The sequence below is a fragment of the Nerophis ophidion genome, linkage group LG02 (genome assembly GCF_033978795.1).
Source record: "Nerophis ophidion isolate RoL-2023_Sa linkage group LG02, RoL_Noph_v1.0, whole genome shotgun sequence".
Taxonomy (NCBI): Eukaryota; Metazoa; Chordata; class Actinopteri; order Syngnathiformes; family Syngnathidae; genus Nerophis; species Nerophis ophidion.
In genome coordinates this window covers 2,591,295-2,608,649 of record NC_084612.1, presented here as the reverse complement: position 1 = coordinate 2,608,649, position 17,355 = coordinate 2,591,295, and the positions used below count along the sequence as shown (strand labels likewise).

General features: G+C 43.7%; 1 protein-coding gene across 5 annotated transcripts in view; it reads left to right on the top strand.

The window, feature by feature from the left end:
- LOC133535943 (aminopeptidase N-like) overlaps nt 1–17,355 on the top strand; it is a 68,874-nt gene that overhangs the window by 26,016 nt on the left and 25,503 nt on the right. For all 5 annotated transcript variants that reach the window (XM_061876065.1, XM_061876032.1, XM_061876049.1 and 2 more), the window contains 11 exons: nt 2,858–2,997; nt 3,057–3,183; nt 6,923–7,077; nt 8,153–8,266; nt 8,334–8,477; nt 8,550–8,615; nt 8,677–8,742; nt 8,807–8,982; nt 14,264–14,340; nt 14,422–14,555; nt 17,125–17,180. In XM_061876065.1, the coding sequence (XP_061732049.1) occupies nt 2,858–2,997; nt 3,057–3,183; nt 6,923–7,077; nt 8,153–8,266; nt 8,334–8,477; nt 8,550–8,615; nt 8,677–8,742; nt 8,807–8,982; nt 14,264–14,340; nt 14,422–14,555; nt 17,125–17,180 (1,255 nt within the window). The remainder of the gene's footprint in view (nt 1–2,857; nt 2,998–3,056; nt 3,184–6,922; nt 7,078–8,152; nt 8,267–8,333; nt 8,478–8,549; nt 8,616–8,676; nt 8,743–8,806; nt 8,983–14,263; nt 14,341–14,421; nt 14,556–17,124; nt 17,181–17,355) is intronic.

Sequence of the window (17,355 nt, the reverse complement as noted above, 5' to 3'; positions counted from 1 at the left end):
ATAATGAAATACAGAGGCAAATTCATACATTATTCGCTGTTACAAGCGGCCCTCTGATGGCAGCCATAACTGTGATGTGGCCCTCAATGAAAACCAGTTGGACATCCCTGATCTCCATCAACAATATGATTTGCCTTAGTGGCTGGACAGGACAGATAAAAAACAATTCAACAATCTATTCAGCTCATACGGGGGTGCATGCCACCATTTAGGGGTCTTTTAATGTCAATCACAAACACAGATCCTGTCTGACTGACACTTTTTTTGACTGACAGGTGGCCAGCACCAATTATGTGTCTCTTTACACAGTGTAGACGCTCCCCTTAATAATAATAATAATAATAATAATAATCTGCATTTTCTAGTTTCTTAAGTAGTGTTATCATTGGAGGATGAGGCTAAACGTGTTACACACAGAGAATAAACCAGGAGCAGGCATGCTAATAGATAAGCTAACCGCTAAACTAGCTTGAAACAAATGCTTAGTAAAGTTTAAGAAGTGTAGATGTAAGCCGATAATTGACAAGTAGATGAATATGAGTTTGCAGTGAAACTTGCCAAGGGACATATAATATTAACATTGCTGTATGTATACTTACGACCCAGCACATTTGGTCACATTTTCAGTAGACCCATAATCATTTCATAAAAGAACCAAACTTCAATGAAACAAGTATTTGCTACAATCACTCCATAATAAAAATAAGAGTTACCCCATTTCCATAAGAGTTGGGAAATTGTGTTAGATGTAAATATAAACGGAATACAATGATTTGCATATCCTTTTCAACCCATATTCAGTTGAATGCACTACAAAGACAAAATATTTGATGTTCAAACTCAGAATTTTTTTTTTTTTTGCAAATAATAATTAACTTTGAAATTCATGGCTGCAACACGTGCCAAAGTAGTTGGGAAAGGGCATGTTCACCACGGTGTTACATCACCTTTTCTTTTAACAACACTCAATAAACGTTTGGGAACTGAGGAAACTAATTGTTGAAGCTTTGAAAGTGGAATTCTTTCCAATTCTAGTTTTATGTAGAGCTTCCGTCGTTCAACGCTGTCGTATTTTACGCTTCATAATGCGCCACACATTTTCAATGGGAGACAGGTCTGGACTGCAGGCGGGCCAGGAAAGTACCCGCACTCTTTTTTTTATGAAGCCATGCTGTTGTAACACGTGCTGAATGTGGCTTGGCATTGTCTTGCTGAAATAAGCAGGGGCGTCCATGAAAAAGATGGCGCTTAGATGGCAGCATATGTTGTTCCAAAACCTGTATGTACCTTTCAGCATTAATGGTGCCTTCGCAGATGTGTCAGTTACCCATGCCTTGGGCACCAATGCACCCCCATACCATCACAGATGCTGGCTTTTGAACTTTGCGTCCATAACAGTCTGGATGGTTCGCTCCCCTTTGGTCCGGATGACACGATGTCGAATATTTCCAAAAACAATTTGAAATGATGACTCGTCAGACCACAGAACACTTTTCCACTTTGCATCAGTCCATCTTAGATGGTCCCGGGCCCAGAGAAGCCTGCGGCGTTTCTGGATGTTGTTGATAAATGGCTTTCGCTTTGCATAGTAGAGCTTTAACTTGCACTTACAGATGTAGCGACGAACTGTATTTAGTGACAGTGGTTTTTTGAAGTGTTCCTGAGCCCATGTGGTGATATCTTTTGAGATTGATGTCGGTTTTTGATACAGTGCCATCTGAGGGATCGAAGGTCACGGTCATTCAATGTTGGTTTCTGGCCATGCCTCTTACGTGGAGTGATTTCTCCAGGATCTATGAACCTTTTGATGATATTATGGACCTTAAAACTCATTTGTATGCTCTAGCCTTTAAATAGACTCCCTTTCTAGACCAGTTGATCTGCCGTTTCTTTTCTTTTTCTTCTATGTCCCACTCTCCTTTGTGGAGGGAGTCCGGTCCGATCCGGTGGCCATGTACTGCTCGCCTGTGTATCGGCTGGGGACATCTCTGCGCTGCTGATCAGCCTCCTCTTGGGATGGTTTCCTGCTGGCTCCGCTGTGAACGGGACTCTCGCTGCTGTGTTGGATCCGCTCTGGACTGGACTCTCGCGACTGTGTTGGATCCATTATGGATTGATCTTTCACAGTATCATGTTCTCATAGTCATCATTGTCACCGACGTCCCACTGGGTGTGAGTTTTCCTTGCCCTTATGTGGGCCTACCGAGGATGTAGTAGTGGTTTGTGCAGCCCTTTGAGACACTAGTGATTTAGGGCTATATAAGTAAACATTGATTGATTGATTGATATGTTGAAATCCCTAAATTTCTTGCAATCGCACTTTGAGAAAGGTTGTTCTTAAACTGTTTGACTATTTGCTCACGCAGTTGTGGACAAAGGGGTGTACCTCGCCCCATCCTTTCTTGTGAAAGACTGAGCATTTTTTGGGAGGCTGTTTTTATAGCCAATCATGGCACCCACCTGTTCCCAATTAGCCTGCACACCTGTGGGATGTTCCAAATAAGTGTTTGATGAGCATTCCTCAACTTTATCAGTATTTATTGTCACCTTTCCCAACTTCTTTGTCACGTGTTGCTGGCATCAAATTCTAAAGTTAATGATTATTAGCAAAAAAAAAAAATGTTCATCAGTTTGAACAACAAATATGTTGTCTTTGTAGCATATTCAACTGAATATGGGTTGAAAATTATTTGCAAAATCATCATATTCCGTTTATATTTACATCTAACACAATTTCCCAACTCATATGGAAACAGGGTTTGTAGAAATGATTGGAAACTCAAGACAGCCATGATATTACGTTCTTTACAAGTGTATGAAAACTTTTGACCACGACTGTATGACTTTCTCCCTGTAGATGTGGAAGACACCGTCATTGAGGACACTGCGGTCCGAATCACGACCTTCGAGCCCACAGCCAAAATGTCCACCTACCTGTTGGCGTTCATTGTTAGCGATTTTTCCTACAAAGAGTTGGAGCAACACAAGGGTGTGCAGGTAAGAAACAAACTCTCCACGGTGCTCGGTTCCAGAGAACTGATTCTATTCTCGGACAGGTGCGCGTCTGGGCGCGAAGAAAGGCCATTGAAGACGGGCAGGGCGACTACGCTCTCAATATCACCGGACGCATTCTGCAGTTCTATGAACGCTACTACAACATTGCGTATCCACTCCCCAAGTCAGGTGAGTCAGTGTAGCACACATAACCAAAACAACTCATATACAGGATCTTTGACTGGTGTGTTCAAAGTTTTTTTCCAAATAATCCAAAAATATGTGGGTTTTTTTACAACCGCCTCATAAATTCTCGAGAAACAGGTCATTAAGTCGTAGCCTGTTTGTTAGTTAGTACACTAAAGAAATCTATTAAAATAGACAAGAAGCAAAGAACCATGCAGAGACAGAGTTCAATTTAGCTCATGAGGAGAACGCATGGAGCTGCACACTTATTCACAGTCTCGCCCTACGCTCTCAGGTTCAGCTCCCGCGTCCCTCTATTTATTCAGGAGTTCCATATTCAACATCACTGAGGCCACCTCTAAAAAGAGTGGTCACATATACTATGCAAAGCAGGTCCAGTACGCACAATATGTGACGGAATGTGCTGGGCCTTGTGATTTCCTTGTTTATGCTTCCTCTGCGTGCTGTCATCTTATCTTCGTTGAGGTCCTTGAAGTCCTTGGCTGTTAGCGGGCTAAAACAAGATAACATCTGCGGCTGAGGCCACCCCTCAGACAAAAAGTTTTGTCCTTGCACAGATAGAAAAAAAATGCAGCTTGAGCACAATAGCTAATAACTATAGCAACAGACTTTAGGCATACTAAAGTTGTGTGATTTTATATATATATATATATATATATATATATATATATATATATATATATATATATATATATATATATATATATACACATATATTTTTAGATATATATATATATATAAATATATATATATATATATACATATATATATATATATATATATATATATATATATATATATATATATATATATATATATATATGTACATACATGATTATTGCAACAATTAGTCACCGGGTGCTTATGCCATCTGCGTCAGTGCATTTATTAGTGAGGAATCAAAGCAGCTTTATTTTGGGAAATATATATTTGCGCTTTTAATGATGATTCTCTGAATACCAATCAATGGACTGCAGTGAATTTTTGGGGTCACCAGATCCGATAGAGATGTTAGCACATAAACACGTATCGGATTATACCACCTTGATATACACTATATTGCCCAAAGTATTTAGCCACCTGCCTTGACTCACAAATGAACTTGAAGTGCCATCCCATTCCTTACCCATAGGGTTCAATATGATGTCAGTCCACCTTCTGCAGCTATTTGTTATGTAAGGACTGAGGGGAGGTGACGGCAACAGACACCAGGGGATCCAAAGTTCTAAGTATTTATTATATATAGACACTATATATAATAAACAAACAATTAAACTAACAAAGGAAATGGCGCGTGACAAAGTCCAAGAGTGTGTATGGTGTAAGATAATGTGTGCAGATTAGCTGTTAAGTGTTACCGTAAATGTTAAACGAGAGCGAAGGAACACGGAAGTCCGTGAGGCAGGCAGATGATCCAAGGCGACCGAGAGGCGTCGAGAGAAACGTGTCAGAGCGGAAGGTCGAGAATCCAAAAGGACAGTACGAGAGGCAAGCGGAACAACATGGGATCACAGGAGAACACGGGAAGCGTTGCGGGAAGACAACAGGAACATCAGACACAACGGAAACACGGAAGTCACAGGGGAAGAGCGACTTCGGGGGATGGAAGTCAGACACGGGATGCTTACAAAGGTGCAGAAGACTATACTCTGGCACGGGATGGCAGGTTGTGCGGGCTTAAAAAGGCAGCTCCTTCATATAAGGCAGGTGCGCTGATTGCAGATCTCATGCAGCCGAGCAGAGGTGCGCCCACAGCGTAGATAGAATGCCCATGGGCGTGGCCCGCAATGCTCTCACTGGAGCGCACATATGAATGAGCGGTGGTGGCAGGAGTCTGAGTCGTAACACTATTACAGCTTCAACTCTTCTGGGAAGGCTGTCCACAAGGTTGCAGAGTGTGTTTATTGGAATTTTCCACCATTCTTCCAAAAGCTCATTGGTGAGGTTACACACTGATGTTGGTCGACGAAGCCTGGCTTTCAGTCTCCGTTCTAATTCATCCCAAAGGCGTTCTATCGGGTTCAGGTCAGGACTCTGTGCAGGCCAGTCAAGTTCATCCACACCACACTCTGTTATCCATGTCTTTATGGACCGTGCTTTGTGCACTGGTGCACAGTCATGTCGGAAGAGGAAGGGGCCCTGTCCAAAGTGTTCCCACGAGGTTAAGAGCATGGAATTGTCCAAAATGTTTTGGTATCGTAGAGTCAAAGTTACTTTCACTGGAACTAAGGGGCCAAGCCCAACTTCTGGAAAAACAACCCCACATCATAATTCCTCCTCCACCAAATTTCACTCTCGACACAATGAAGTCCAAAATTATTCTAATCATTACAAATGCTTTTGGCAATATGGTGTAGGTGCTCCGATAAAAGCAGTGCTGCAGCGCGTTTACGTGTGCAAAGCTGGACAGCCAGTTAACATATACACAGGTGAGCGGTCGATCCTGGGTCCCGATTCTGGACAGCCAATACTTCATCCATGGCCACCGGGTCTATTTAAAGGCTAGAGTATACAAATGAGTTTTAAGATAAGACTCAAATGCTTCTACTGAGGTAGAACTGTGGCTTGAATAAACAAAAAAAAACGTACGTGGCAAGAAAAGAGCAGCATGAACTCTGACCTGGACAGAATACTCAGAGTGTCAAGAGTGCAGAGCATGAATGTGATGTCGCCAGGCTAACTGCCTGGCAACTACAGGCTTAAATAGTGGTGGCGTGATGAACAACAGGTGCGTCAGTCCAAATGAATCAGGTACGTTACACGAGGACAGGTGAAAACTAATGGGTTTTCATGGAAACAAAACAGGGAATCCTGTCCCCTTAGCAGAAAAACAGCCCCAAAGCATGATGTTTCCACCCCCTGCTTCACAGTAGGTATGGTGTTCTTGGGATGCAACTCAGTATTCTTCTTCCTCCAAACACAACGAGTTGAGTTTATACCAAAATGGATACATGGATGATACAGCAGAGGATTGGGAGAATGTCATGTGGTCAGATGAAACCAAAATAGAACGCTTTGGTATAAACTCAACTGGTGGTGGTTGGAGGAAGAAGAATACTGAGTTGCATCCCAAGAACACCATAACTACTGTGAAGCATGGGGGTGGAAACATCATGCTTTGGGGTTGTTTTTCTGCTAAGGGGACAAGACGATTGATCCGTGTTAAGGAAAGAATGAATGGGGCCATGTATCGTGAGATTTGGAGCCAAAACCTCCTTCCATCAGTGAGAGCTTTGAATGGTTGACCAAACACTTATTTTCCACCATAATTTACAAATAAATTCTTTAAAATTCCAACAATGTGAATTCCAGGATTTTTTTTTCACATTCTGTCTCTCACAGTTGAAGTGTACCTATGATGAACATTACAGACCTCTGTCATCATTTTAAGTGGGAGAACTTGCACAATCGGTGTCTGACTAAATACTTTTTTGCCCCCCTGTATATCATGCAAAACAGCAGATTCCAACCATTGAAATACTTTGTATAGTTCAAGAATCACGGTCATTTGAAAACATGACTGCATACCATAATGGCAGCTACACTTTCCATCTTAAAGATCTAAAACAATTATTTGAGAATGTCCGACGGGCCAGATTAAAAAGCCTAACGGTGTGTTTTAAGGCATCATCCACATAAATGTCCACACCTTTATTGTGCTAAAAAGTAGTAAGGTAGCTTTTACTGTACTGTAATATTTTTTTATTCTTTGATCAACCAGATCAAGTGGCTTTGCCGGATTTCAACGCCGGTGCGATGGAGAACTGGGGCCTGGTCATGTACAGGGAGACGGCCCTGCTGTACGACCCCGCCAAATCCTCCATGGGGAACAAATATCGAGTCGCAGGCGTCATCGCCCACGAGCTCGCACACCAGGTCTCAGCAATACGTCTTCTGTCCAGCAATCAGTGCACAACCGGATTGTAGGGGTGTAACGGTACACAACAATTTTGGTTCGGTGCATACCTCGGTTTAGAGGTCACGGTTCCGTTAATTTTTGGTACAGTAAGAAAACAACAAAATATAAATGTTTTGGTTATTTATTTACCAAATTTGTAAACAATGGCTTTATCCTTTTAACATTGGGAACACTATAATAATTCTGCCCACGTTAATCAACATTAAACTGCCTCAAATTGTTGCTCAGATTAAATAAAATGACAAAACTTTTCTTTACATATAAAAAGTGCGACATTAACAAGTTTCAAGTCAACTCATCATGCTTAATTTATCACAGCATTTGGGAAGCCTGTAGTTGATTTTTATTATGTAAATGTTATATTTGTATCAACATGTGTTAGCAGGGACCCTGCCATTCAAAGCCTTTCTGTACGTAAAACACACACACGCACGTTCGCACGCGCACACACCGCAAAAATGAGCTAACGTTACTGTAAAAGCTAATTAGTCTTCACCTCAAGCCAGAACTGCGAGCGAGCTGAGCTGCAGTTTAAGTTTCTAGAAGGTCAACGGGCTCATAGTGATGTTAGTAGTAGTTGACTGGGAGGTGTTTATTATCATTTAGGGAGAGTACGCTGCCTTATGCTCACCTGCTAAACACCTATCTGCTAGACGCTGAAGCATTTACTACATGGGCTCTGAACACGCACTGCTGATTGGCTGTTACCGCTATATATGTAACCAATCAGATGGTTGTGTGGGTGGGACAATGCTGGGTGCTGAGACAGAGGCAAAAGAAGCAAAGCAGCTTGTTAAGACTTTAGCTTAGAAACTCATTCGGTACGCCCCCGTACCGAAACGGTTCAATACAAATACACGTACCGTTACACCCCTACCGGATTGTGATAATACAAATACTTCCATACTTTGCAGTTCTGCATCTCATGTGCTTAGAAAGCAAGATGCCAAATCATCACCTAGGGTTGTATGAGTCAAGAATTGTTAAAAACTGTGGTTAAAACTGTTTCCAACTGCTTGTGTTTTATTTTAGTGGTTTGGTAACCTGGTGACCATGCAATGGTGGAATGATTTGTGGCTGAACGAAGGCTTTGCGTCCTACGTGGAGTACCTGGGTGCAGACTACGCCGAGCCCTCCTGGAACATTGTGGGACATCAGTCGCAGTTCCCGCACACCCGAACCTTACTAAATTCCCCTTTGTGCTCTGCTATAGAAAGACCAGATCGTCCTAGACGACATCTATAGGGTGATGTCCGTAGACAGCCTGGCCTCTTCTCACCCTTTGTCTCGGAGAGAAGATGAGGTCAACAGCCCCGCTCAGATCAGCGAGATGTTCGGCAGCATCTCCTACAGCAAGGTCAGCGAGGAAATGTTGTCATCTGCGATTTATGAGAAGCCGAGGACCAACAAAGTCTTGTGTCGCTTTTAGGGGGCGGCGGTGCTCAGGATGCTGTCCGGCTTTCTTACCGAGCCTGTGTTCGCCAAGGGGCTCAGTGTGAGTAGCTCGCACCATCCTCAGCTTGGTTGATTGCCCTGATGTTGCTTTCTCTCTCCAGTCTTACCTCAAATCATTTGCCTTTGGCAGCACCATGTATTCAGACCTGTGGGACCATCTCCAGAAGGTTGGTTGGACTGTCTTGGGTTTCCCATGCCTTGGTTTCATTTCTTCCTCCTGTTGGTTTCTAGGCAGTTGACAACACTCCCGACGTACATATCCCACGCACTGTCCATGATATCATGCATCGCTGGACTCTTCAAATGGGCTTCCCGTTGGTGACCATTGACACCCGGACTGGAAGTATCACCCAGAAACACTTCCTGGTGGATCCAAACTCTGAGGTGGAGAGGCCGTCTCAGTTCAAGTAAGAATCATTGTATCAATCAATCAATCAATCAATGTTTACTTATATAGCCCTAAATCACTAGTGTCTCAAAGGGCTGCACAAACCACCACGACATCCTAAGGGCAAGGAAAACTCACACCCAGTGGGACGTCGGTGACAATGATGACTATGAGAACCTTAGAGAGGAGGAAAGCAATGGATGTCGGGCGGGTCTAACATGATACTGTGAAAGTTCAATCCACAATGGATCCAACACAGTCGCGAGAGTCCAGTCCAAAGCGGATCCAACACAGCAGCGAGAGTCCCGTTCACAGCGGAGCCAGCAGGAAACCATCCCAAGCGGAGGCGGATCAGCAGCGCAGAGATGTCCCCAGCCGATACACAGGCGAGCAGTACATGGCCACCGGATCGGACCGGACCCCCTCCACACGGGAGAGTGGGACATAGAAGAAAAAGAAAAGAAACGGCAGATCAACTGGTCTAAAAAGGGAGTCTATTTAAAGGCTAGAGTATACAAATGAGTTTTAAGGTGAGACTTAAATGCTTCTACTGAGGTGGTATCTCGAACTGTTACTGGGAGGGCATTCCAGAGTACTGGAGCCCGAACGGAAAACGCTCTATAGCCCGCAGACTTTTTTTGGGCTTTGGGAATCACTAACAAGCCGGAGTCCTTTGAACGCAGATTTCTTGCCGGGACAGTGTCTCAAAGGGCTGCACAAACCACCACGACATCCTAAGGGCAAGGAAAACTCACACCCAGTGGGACGTCGGTGACAATGATGACTATGAGAACCTTGGAGAGGAGGAAAGCAATGGATGTCGAGCGGGTCTAACATGATAGTGTGAAAGTTCAATCCACAATGGATCCAACACAGTCGCGAGAGTCCAGTCCAAAGCGGATCCAACACAGCAGCGAGAGTCCCGTTCACAGCGGAGCCAGCAGGAAACCATCCCAAGCGGAGGCGGATCAGCAGCGCAGAGATGTCCCCAGCCGATACACAGGCAAGCAGTACATGGCCACCGGATCGGACCGGACCCCCTCCACAAGGGAGAGTGGGACATAGAAGAAAAAGAAAAGAAACGGCAGATCAACTGGTCTAAAAAGGGAGTCTATTTAAAGGCTAGAGTATACAAATGAGTTTTAAGGTGAGACTTAAATGCTTCTACTGAGGTGGCATCTCGAACTGTTACCGGGAGTACTGGAGCCCGAACGGAAAACGCTCTATAGCCCGCAGACTTTTTTTGGGCTTTGGGAATCACTAACAGTCATCAATCATCCATCCATCCATCCATTTTCTACCGCTTTTCCCATTCGGGGGGTGCTGGAGCCTATCTCAGCTGTTTCCCTGGACAAGTCGCCACCTCTTCACAGGGCCAACACAGATAGACAGACAACATTTAAACTCACATTCACACAGTAAGGACCATTTAGTGTTGCCAATCAACTTATCCCCAAATACGTGTTTTTGGAGGTGGGAGGAAGCCAGAGTACCCGGAGGAAACCCACGCAGTCACGGGGAAAACATGCAAACTCCACACAGAAAGATCCCGAGCCCAATCAATCAAAGTTGATTCATATAGCCCTTGATCACAAGTAGCTCAAAGGGCTGCACAAGCCACAACGACATCCTCGGCTCAGATCCCACATCAGGGCAAGAAAAAACTCAAACCAATGGGATACAATAAAGAACCTTGGAGGGGACCACAGATTTGGGCGACCGGTGCAATAGACGTCGAGTGTATTTAGTTAATAGTGTGAGAGTCCAGTCCACAGTGGGGCCAGCAGGGGATCATCTTGAGTGGAGACAAGTCAGTAGCGCAGAGACGTCCCCAACTGATGCACAGATAAGTGGTCCACTTATCAGCTAAGTGGTCGACTTTGAACAGCTAGCGCCTCATCTGTGGTCACCTCAAAACCACTCCACGCAGGAGGGGGGGGGGTTGAGAGCAGAAAACAGAAGGCGCATTTTTTGCGTTGAAAAAATCCGGAGGCACACCACCGGCAGGAATCATTAAAAACTAAAATCTCACTTGACAGTAAAAAGTCGTTGTCGCAATTGTTGGAAATGACTTTAAACCTTAACCAAGCATGCATCACTATAGCTCTAGTCTCAAAGTAGGTGTACTGTCACCACATGTCACATCACGCCGTGTCTTATTTTGAATTTTTTGCTGTTTTCCTGTGTGTAGTGTTTTACTTCTTGTCTTGCGCTCCTATTTTGGTGGCTTTTTCTTTTTTCTTGGTATTTTCCTGTAGCAGTTTCATGTCTTCCTTTGAGTATTTCCCTGCATCTACTTGGTTTTAGCAATCAAGAATGTCCATCATCTTCCGCTTATCCGAGGTCGGGTCGCGGGGGCAACAGCCTAAGCAGGGAAACCCAGACTTCCCTCTCCCCAGCCACTTCGTCTAGCTCTTCCCGGGGGATCCCGAGGCGTTCCCAGGCCAGCCGGGAGACATAGTCTTCCCAACGTGTCCTGGGTCTTCCCCGTGGCCTCCTACCGGTTGGACGTGCCCTAAACACCTCCCTAGGGAGGCGTTCGGGTGGCATCCTGACCAGATGCCCGAACCACCTCATCTGGCTCCTCTCCATGTGGAGGAGCAGCGGCTTTACTTTGAGTTCCTCCCGGATGGCAGAGCTTCTCACCCTATCTCTAAGGGAGAGACCCGCCACACGGCGGAGGAAACTCATTTCGGCCGCTTGTACCCGTGATCTTATCCTTTCGGTCATGACCCAAAGCTCATGACCATAGGTGAGGATGGGAACGTAGATCGACCGGTAAATCGAGAGCTTTGCCTTCCGGCTCAGCTCCTTCTTCACCACAACGGATCGGTACAACGTCCGCATTACTGAAGACGCCGCACCGATCCGCCTGTTGATCTCACGATCCACTCTTCCCTCACTCGTGAACAAGACTCCTAGGTACTTGAACTCCTCCACTTGGGGCAGGGTCTCCTCCCCAACCCGGAGATGGCACTCCACCCTTTTCCGGGCGAGAACCATGGACTCGGACTTGGAGGTGCTGATTCTCATTCAAGAATGTTTCAGTTGTTTTTATCTTTCTTTGTGGGAACATCATTGATTGTCATGTCATGTTCGGATGTACATTGTGGACGCCGTCTTTGCTCCACAGTAAGTCTTTGCTGTCGTCCAGCATTCTGTTTTTGTTTATTTTTTAGCCTTTTCAGTTTTAGTTTGGTTCTGCATAGCCTTGCCTAAGCTTCAATGCCTTTTCTTAGGGGCACTCACCTTTTGTTTATTTTTGTTTTAAGCATTAGACACCTTTTTACCTACGCGCTGCCTCCAGCTGTCGTCTGCATGTTGTGACAAACCATCGTCGTTGTTTCCGACATCTACAAAGCAATTAGCTGATGGCTGCCACCTACTGATATGGAAGAGTATTACACGGTTACTCTGCCCAGCTCTAGACAGCACCGACACTCAACAACAACACATAATTTGCAGACTACAATTTCTGGTTTGCAAATTTTTTTTTAACCCAAATAGGTGAAATTAGATAATCTCCCACGGCACACCAGACTGTATCTCACGGCACAGTAAGTTCAGTAAGTGCTCCACAGTAAGTTTTTGCTGTCGTCCAGCATTCTGTTTTTGTTTACTTTGTAGCCCGTTCAGTTTTAGTTTTGTTCTGCATAGCCTAAGCTTCAATGCCTTTTCTTAGGGGCATTCACCTTTTGTTTATTTTTGGTTTAAGCATTAGACACCTTTTTACCTGCACGCTGCCTCCCACTGTTTCCGACATCTACAAAGCAATTAGCTACCGGCTGCCACCAACTGATATGGAAAGGTATTACACGGTTACTCTGCCGGGCTCTAGACAGCACCGACACTCAACAACAACACATGATTTGCAGACTACAATTACTGGTTTGCAAAAAATATTTTTTACCCAAATAGTTGAAATGAGATAATCTCCCACGGCACACCAGACTGTATCTCACGGCACTGTACATTCAGTAAGTGCCCCACAGCAATTTTCCCTCCAATTGTTCATTTGTGTGAACAAACGCAGAAACTCCTTGAGCATTCAGTGGCGGACATGTGAGCGACAGCAGACGTGCACACTGTTATGCGCTTATCTTTTTATTCGATTTTGTGCGCGGCCCAGATTTGCCGTGTGCAGAGGACGCGTGAGCAGTGTGCAATTGCACAGGCGCATACTTTAGAGGGGACGTTGCTCCACAGTAAGTTTTTGCTGTCGTCCAGCATTCTGTTTTTGTTTACTTTGTAGCCAGTTCAATTTTAGTTTTGTTCTGCATAGCCTTCCCTAAGCTTCAATGCCTTTTCTTAGGGGCATTCACCTTTTGTTTATTTTTGGTTTAAGCATTAGACACCTTTTTACCTGCACGCTGCCTCCCACTGTTTCCGACATCTACAAAGCAATTAGCTACCGGCTGCCACCAACTGATATGGAAAGGTATTACACGGTTACTCTGCCGGGCTCTAGACAGCACCTACACTCAACAACAACACATGATTTGCAGACTACAATTACTGGTTTGCAAAAAATATTTTTTACCCAAATAGTTGAAATTAGATAATCTCCCACGGCACACCAGACTGTATCTCACGGCACTGTAAGTTCAGTAAGTGCTCCACAGCAATTTTCCCTCCAATTGTTCATTTGTGTGAACAAACGCAGAAACTCCTTGAGCATTCAGTGGCGGACATGTGAGCGACGGCAGACGTGCACACTGTTATGCGCTTATCTTTTTATTCGATTTTGTGCGCGGCCCAGATTTGCCGTGTGCAGAGGACGCGTGAGCAGTGTGCAATTGCACAGGCGCATACTTTAGAGGGGACGTTGCTCCACAGTAAGTTTTTGCTGTCGTCCAGCATTCTGTTTTTGTTTACTTTGTAGCCAGTTCAGTTTTAGTTTTGTTCCGCATAGCCTTCCCTAAGCTTCAATGCCTTTTCTTAGGGGCACTCACCTTTTGTTTATTTTTGGTTTAAGCATTAGACACCTTTTTACCTGCACGCTGCCTCCCACTGTTTCCGACATTTACAAAGCAATTAGCTACCGGCTGCCACCTACTTTTATGGAAGAGTATGACATGGTTACTCTGCCGGGCTTTAGTTTGATAGTATAATTTGCAGACTATAATTACTGGTTTGCAAAAAATATTTGTAACCCAAATAGGTGAAATTAGATAATCTCCCACAGCACACCAGACTGTATTTTGCAGCACAGTGGACTAGAATAGTCACAAGAGTGCACAGCATGCCTTATACATTGTATTTCTTCATTTTTACCTGGTTCCTCCTCTTTCTCCTCCCAGTTATACATGGTTTGTGCCTATTAAATGGATAAAGACCGGTGTGGAACAGCAACAGTACTGGCTCCTTCATAAAACAGGTACTTGTGCGACTGTAGTACTCAGGTACTTGTGTATACCACGGCTCGCTTCAACTTCCTTTTTTACAACATTTTCAACAGACACCTACCCTCAGATGAAGGTTTCGGAACACAATTGGGTGCTGGCCAACACAAACGTGTCGGGTTACTTCAGGGTGAACTACGACCTTGACAACTGGAATGGCCTCATCTCTGTGCTGGAAACAGACCACCTGGTGAATTTATCTTCAATTACTTTTAAAACCTCCTTACTAACTCTGGGTTAGGACAGGGGTCGGCAAGCCAAAATGTTGGAAGAACAATATTGGACCAAAAATTAAAAATCTGTTCAAAGCCGCCTTTTATACAATGGAGCAAATAACTATTTAGTCAGCCACTGATTTTGCAAGTTCTCCCACTTAAAATGATGACACAGGTCTGTAATTTTCATCATAGGTACACTTCAACTGTGAGAGACTGAATGTGGAAAAAAATTCCAGGAATTCACAATTTTAAATAATTTATTTGTAAATTATGGTGGAAAATAAGTATTTGGTCAACCATTCAAAGCTCTCACTGATTGAAGGAGGTTTTGGCTCAAAATCTCACGATACATGGCCCCATTCATTCTTTCCTTAACACGGATCAATCGTCCTGTCCCCTTAGCAGAAAAACAGCCCCAAAGCATGATGTTTCCACCCCCATGCTTCACAGTAGGTATGGTGTTCTTGGGATGCAACTCAGTATTCTTCTTCCTCCAAACACCACGACTTGAGTTGATACCAAAATGGATACATGGATGATACAGCAGAGGATTGGGAGAATGTCATGTGGTCAGATGAAACCAAAATAGAACTTTTTGGTATAAACTCAACTCGTCGTGTTTGGAGGAAGAAGAATACTGAGTTGCATCCCAAGAACACCATACCTACTGTGAAGCATGGGAGTGAAAACATCATGCTTTGGGGCTGTTTTTCTGCTAAGGGGACAGGACGATTGATCCGTGTTAAGGAAAGAATGAATGGGGCCATGTATCGTGAGATTTTGAGCCAAAACCTCCTTCCATCAGTGAGAGCTTTGAATGGTTGACCAAATACTTATTTTCCACCATAATTTTCAAATAAATTCTTTAAAATTCCTACAATGTGAATTTTTTCTTCACATTCTGTCTCTCACAGTTGAAGTGTACCTATGATGAAAAGTACAGACCTCTGTCATCATTTTAAGTGGGAGAACTTGCACAATCGGTGGCTGACTAAATACTTTTTTGCCCCACTAGTAAGTGTTTTATTAAAGGCAACACATGATGTAAGTGTCTATATTAGCTATAATAGCCTACTATCAAAGGCTGATGTTAATCGTCGTTGATAGAAATGTTGAAATTTAATATTTATTTATTCTACGCATTTTTAAAACATTGAAAAACATTAGTAAAATGGAGGGGTTCTCAAAAGATGTGATAACTCCCGGAAATGACTGTGTGTGTCATTTTCTAATGGATTTAATACAATCTTTGGCATGCTTTGTAACGTTTGCTGTGGTCTGGATCAAACTATCAGAAATGCAGCCAATGTTACACACATATAATGTGTCATGAGACATGCAAATATAAATTAAATACACAGAGGACATAAGTAAAGGAAAATAAATGAGCTCAAATATACCTACAAACGAGCTATGATGCAATATGTAGATACAGCTAACCTAAATAGCCTGTTAGCATTGATTAGATTGCAGTCATGCAGTGACAAACTATGCCTGATCCGCACTCCAACAAGTCAATAACGTCAACAAAGCTCACCTTTCAGTATTCACGCACAGTACAAAAGGTTTGGTGGACAAAATGAGACAAAGGAGTGGCATAAAAGAGGTATTTCTGTGGCAGCATCGGAGAAGGTTGTACATGTAAACAAACTCTGGTGAGTTCAAGGACTGGCAAAATTAGTAGGACAAAACGGCGCTCACCAAATTCTCTCATCAGTGAAACATGTATAATACAAACAGTGTGATTTCTAACACTTAGGGAGGGTTGTCTCATGTGTGTCCTCCTACAGAAACCATAATAAAACAAAATGTATTTTTTCCCTCATCTTTTTATTCTTAATACATTTTGGAAAAAGCTCCAGGGAGCCACTAGGGCGGTGCTAAAGAGCCACATGCGGCTCTCGAGCCACTGGTTGCCGACCCCCGAGTTAGACAAGGTTTCTACTAAATGGTAAACTCAGCTTGGCATGCCGCTACTTACCTTTGTTGCTTTGGCAAAAACCATTATTATTTATATATTATTTCCATCCATCCATTTTCTACCGCTTATTCCCTTTCGGGGTCACGGGGGGCGCTGGCGCCTATCTCAGCTACAATCGGGCGGAAGGCGGGGTACACCCTGGACATTATTTCCATATAGATCCATTTATCCAACAGGAGACTGAGGGCGGCAAGAAAACAGAGCAAAAGTACAGCAACGTGGAGACTGTGGAGTATCATTAACAACCCCAACAACAGTTTAAGCTACGGTTAAGACATGTGTGTTGGCAAGTATTATCCTTGCCCTCAGTCTCCTCCAGGCTATACTTTCTCTCCTCACAGCTGCACACTAAGAAACTAAGCAGACCCTCAATGGTACTGTTATTTTAAGCAAAGTGGATACTATGGAATGTCAATAATAATAATAATGCATAAACAATGTAAGCTGTGTTATTTGTTTCTTGTTGCCCTCAGTCTCTTATATATAAAATGTGTCTCCTTACCAACAGCCACATGCCAACACGTGCATAAACCTGGCCATATGTCTCTTTCCTCTTCTAGACTATTCCCACCATAAACCGAGGTCAGATCATGGACGACGCCTTCAAACTAGCGAGGTAAAAACATCTGTTATAGCAAATTATTCAATGAAGTGTAAAGACTTCTTCATTCTGCTACATGCCTGTTAGCTCCTCCCCCTGAAAGCACTCCGGCAGACTTTGATGTAAGGCTCCGGCAAAATATTTGTACACAATGGCTGTGATTGGTCCGCTACATTACTTTTGGTTTTGC